Genomic DNA, 4,567 nt, shown 5'->3' with positions numbered 1-4,567 from the left:
AATCGATTCAACAAACCGTTTCGAATCATTTTCAGAAATTAGGATGATGTTTCATAGAAAAAAGGAGCAAAATTTTCCAGTAGATCCGTTATGTAGCATATTCATATGCAATGATGAAATATATATATATATATATATATATATCTACATGTTAATTTTATAATATATATATATATATATTTATGTTAATTGTATAATATAAATGTAGGTATACGTACATACATACATATATCTATCTTATGTCCGGGTTGTATAGTCCTGTGTACTTCGAAAATCGAATAAATATGCTGTGGCGTTTATGAAAAATTTATTTAAATACATAAATCAACTTAAATATTAAGTAATTTTTCTATAATAAATGTAAAGAATCGACCAAAAATTAGAAAAATATCAATTTAAAGAAGAAAAGCAAGAGAAATACTCGTAATTGTAAATTTTTGTATACATTCAAATTAATATTAAGGAGCAAAAAAAAAGCAGGAAAACTTTCTAAATTTATGTAATTTCGAATAAAATTTCATAAGCCTAAGAGTGTCACTAAAATATACAAAAATTTCAAAATATATATATACATATATATATATTCGTATACATTTACTGTTTGCATTTAATCACAAATCAAGCATTTGCTTAGGAAAAAAAAAAAAAACAAAAAAAATGTGAAAATCAAAAATAAAAAGCAATTGAAATTAATAAATATTAATTCTATACACAAACAAAGCATATGGATTTTTAATTTAAGAATTTCATTATAAGGGATCCTTCAAATATTCTTCATCTTCTTGAATAAACTTTTCTTTCATGTCGTTACAAACTTCAATCTCTTTATAGTTGTCTACTAAAATTTCTTCTTCTTTCCTAAAATAGAAAAAAAAAATTTTTTTTTTATTTTTATTTATTATTTCATATAAGTATTGATTTCCAATGAAATTCAAATTTACTTGATTAAAATATCGACAACGTTTTCGCAAGCTAACAGACAATCCTTATGCCTTCCTTCTTTCTGCTCCCATATGTGATATTCTCTTAATATCTCATAAACTCCTTTGGAGCGTAAATGCTGTCGTGATTTCCTAGTAGCACATAGTTGCAGTAAACATTCTAAGAGCATTTTACGTAAACCGGGATCTGCTTCACGTTTTTTTGTATCCGGCAAGTACTTGATTATTACAATATTTGATTATTTAGCCTAATTTAGGTAAGTTGGTCAAAAAATTTTCATTAGTTACCTGCAATTCCATCGGTAATAACTCATTTTCTTCATCCGTAAATTCTTCAGGACCACATAGGGGATACAGTATAACGTTTAATATATCGTCAGGTTCTCTTAAGATTATTTCGTGATATAAGGGATCGAAGCAAATGTTTTTTAAAATACCTATAACGCCACCACGTCTTACTATCGATTCTTCGTACGTAGAGAATGGTAAAATTTTATCCAATAAATTGTATTTACTGCGACATAACAATTCTCGACCTCGATGAGTTTGTGTCAGATTACAAAATATTGGCCCCAGGTAATCCAATTTGGCTTTGCTTTTATTGTATTGTAATTTAGCAAAAGCTTCCATCAGTTGCATCATTATTGCCGGATTTTCATCTAAAATATCTAAAGTTCCATTAGCTATAGATTCCTCACGTGTCAAGTTACTCAAAACCATAGACCATGGATCGGCTAAGTTTGAATTTTCATTGATTATATGTCTAATAGCTGTCGTAATTAATTCGTAGGCCTGCAATAAAATGAAATTGTTCACAAATTGAATATGCAATAAAGAAGATATCGTTACCGGCTGAATTTCTCTACTGGTATTATACACTTTTGTTGCTCCCGATACATCGGCGGTTAAATTGATTAAAGCTAACACAGCATCTTTTGCTAAAGCTAAGGATTCATCGGCAGTTAAATGAAATAAAGCTGTTAGTAGGTCGTCTACGCTAAAGATAGCACATTTTCCTTCTTCCGTACCAGTCAAACCTACAAGGAAAAGAATTATCTCGGAGATGGAATCATAAGTGGAACTTAAGTCGAAGGAAAAATGATGTCTCACAACTTAAAGACTCACGTTATAGTTAATTACATTACGTATCTTAGGATAGAAGAAGGTATTTTAGGATTGGCATACAACTGCCAGTAAGTAAGAGAACGTGCCATAAAATGAATGCTAATGCATTAGTTGATTAAGAATATAGTTGGCTTTCCAATTAATTACAAGAGTAGATTCGATGGAAAGTGGATGTTTTGCATATTGAATACTTTCGTGTTATTGTTCGTCACCTGTCTTCAAAGGTGCTACCAGAAAAGAGATAATCTTCGAAAACAACAATCTTTAAAGAAAATTATGACATAATTTATTTTCATCTGCGACTACATTTCAACACCTGAGATGGCACATTAAGTTTTAAGGATTTTTTAATCTACTTGTGAGATTTCATCGATTTTCAATCCCTTGAGCTGAAATGACAGCTCGATTATATTTAAGTTTGTCTGGGTCTTTTGTTAACAAATCCTACGATAAGCGACGAATCCCTATCAATATATATGTACAAATACTTTTATTAATAAAACGTGTTGTAAAACTAAGTGGAATATAAATATTTGTTTTTTTTGGGTTTGTTGAGTGGAGATGGACTAAGCCAATAGATTTGTGGCTTATATGTCCAGTGGCATATAAATAAAAAGTGAACACTTGCTTCCTGTCAGTTAGATATCTCGTTTTATTATAAAAGAGAACCATTTGGAAAAACTTTTCAATCTTCGAGGTGTCTTCACCGTTGCCGGGAAGCCTCACTCCAAACACCTACCATAAATCAATTGATTTAAAATTCGTATGGAAACATCGACAGGCAACAACCCAAAAAAAAAATTTTTATTTTTTGCTTATTTTTACCTAAGACATGTGTTAAGGCAATTTTTTTTAAATCCAAGCGCTGCGAAGGTTGCATAAATTGCACAAGTTCAGTTAAACTTTCCATAATTTTTGATTATTAATTTTTTGTCTTCAAACTTTTAAAAACGTGTGTACTTTTTTTGCTTAATTCTACAATTTAAAAAAAAAATTTGTTTACTTGCTTCGATAAGCAACAGCTGTTTGATAACATAAACACGTTTTGTTTTTTTGCTCTCCGAGAAAACTTTATATAAGGGTGCTGCCAAACCTTCCAAAGGAAGAATTTCACGGTATTTTTTGCCTGACAGTAAAACAGCCCTGTTTTATCGATAAATGCGATAATCGATAACAATTAATTATAATTGACTATTAAAATGAATGAAAACGAATTTAAACAAAGGTTGATTTTAACGTACAGTGAGTATAGAATATATAATCTTTGTAGTTAAAAAAAAAAAAAATGATAAAGAAATGTCAATGCCGCCTGGTGTCGCTTATTGAAAAGCCATAGCCATAGTTTTTAATTGGATTCGTTTTACTTTTTTGTATGGCACAACGATTCAGATGGCTCATTGAGTTGGTTTTGCTGTGTGTTGTCGCGAATGTTCTGTCATTTAAAGTTATGTGATCTTCAACCGAGTATGTGATGAGCCTGCCTCTTCATACCGTTATTTATAGTAATGCTGATAATGACATCATTGTCGAAATATACGAATTCTTTCGATATCTTTGCTATGTGGAGAAAAGCCTTCTTCAAAATTTGATGTACAGGATCTTTCCCTTTTTGGCGTTTATTCATATCGAATCTCTTCTTCAAAGTAATCAATTTTCTTTGTAAACTTAAAACGTGCTTTGAGTGAAATTTTACTTAATGGACTCTGAAGCAAACGTTCCTTGGTCAATTAAGAATACAAAGTTAAAAAATGTCAATGATCTGTTCACAGACTCACCTAAACTAAAACAACTTTAGAAAACACAGACAATTTTTCAATATTTTCATCTATAATTTTCGATTACATGAAGATATACATGAAGTCTTTGAGCCAGAAGATCATAAGGATCATTTTGGTGGTTCCAGTCGTCATACTGCGACGTGTACAATTAACGATAAAATCCGATCCAATGTGCGTTAGAATAAATTTGAAATAAATTGGAATTCAAATTTTGTCGCTAATTATGGATGTATTAGTAAACTGATTGGGGCACTCTTTGCAACGAACGTGTTGGCGCAAAAAGGTGATATTGGCGCATTTGGGAAGTAGTTTTTCGGGAATAAGCCCAGGAAAGTATGAAAAAATTATCGGCGTTTTCACAGATCCTTTTAATTTTTTCTGCTTTAGAAGAGTGTCTAGGAGTACATCGAAAGCAATTTTGGACCTCGTACTTTTAAGCAGACAAGGATTGTTTGCGCTACATTTTAGCTTCGTGTGTTCATTTTTGCGACTATGCCGATTCACAAAAGTTACCCGTGAACTTAACGGAGTTTTTCTTTCTTTCTTTCCCTTTCATCACGTCTCTTGAGTGATTAATCATAAAAAAAAAAAAAATATATATATATATATAACATCATAAGACATCGAGCTTTGTATGCTGAATTTTTAAAATCAAAAATTAGTCAAATTGACGGGTGCCATAAGACTAGAGTAAAGTTGACTTGTCGAAAACTCACCCACTCG

The 4,567-nt window shown here is 30.9% G+C and overlaps 1 protein-coding gene across 1 annotated transcript; it reads right to left on the bottom strand.

The window, feature by feature from the left end:
• Nucleotides 1-533: 533 nt before the first annotated feature.
• On the bottom strand, nt 534-2,980 carry LOC119638407 (protein HGH1 homolog). The gene is made up of 5 exons (XM_038035173.1): nt 2,892-2,980; nt 1,791-1,978; nt 1,230-1,733; nt 942-1,159; nt 534-858 (listed from the first exon to the last, which is right to left on the bottom strand). The coding sequence occupies exons 1-5, from the start codon at nt 2,974-2,976 to the stop codon at nt 750-752; spliced, it is 1,104 nt and encodes a 367-aa protein (XP_037891101.1). The 5' UTR covers nt 2,977-2,980; the 3' UTR covers nt 534-749.
• Between the last annotated feature and the right edge of the window lie 1,587 nt (nt 2,981-4,567).

The sequence above is a fragment of the Glossina fuscipes genome, unplaced genomic scaffold (assembly GCF_014805625.2).
Source record: "Glossina fuscipes isolate IAEA_lab_2018 unplaced genomic scaffold, Yale_Gfus_2 88, whole genome shotgun sequence".
NCBI lineage: Eukaryota > Metazoa > Arthropoda > Insecta > Diptera > Glossinidae > Glossina > Glossina fuscipes.
The sequence above is the reverse complement of the archived record's forward strand: the minus strand, read 5'-3'. Positions and strand labels throughout refer to the sequence as shown.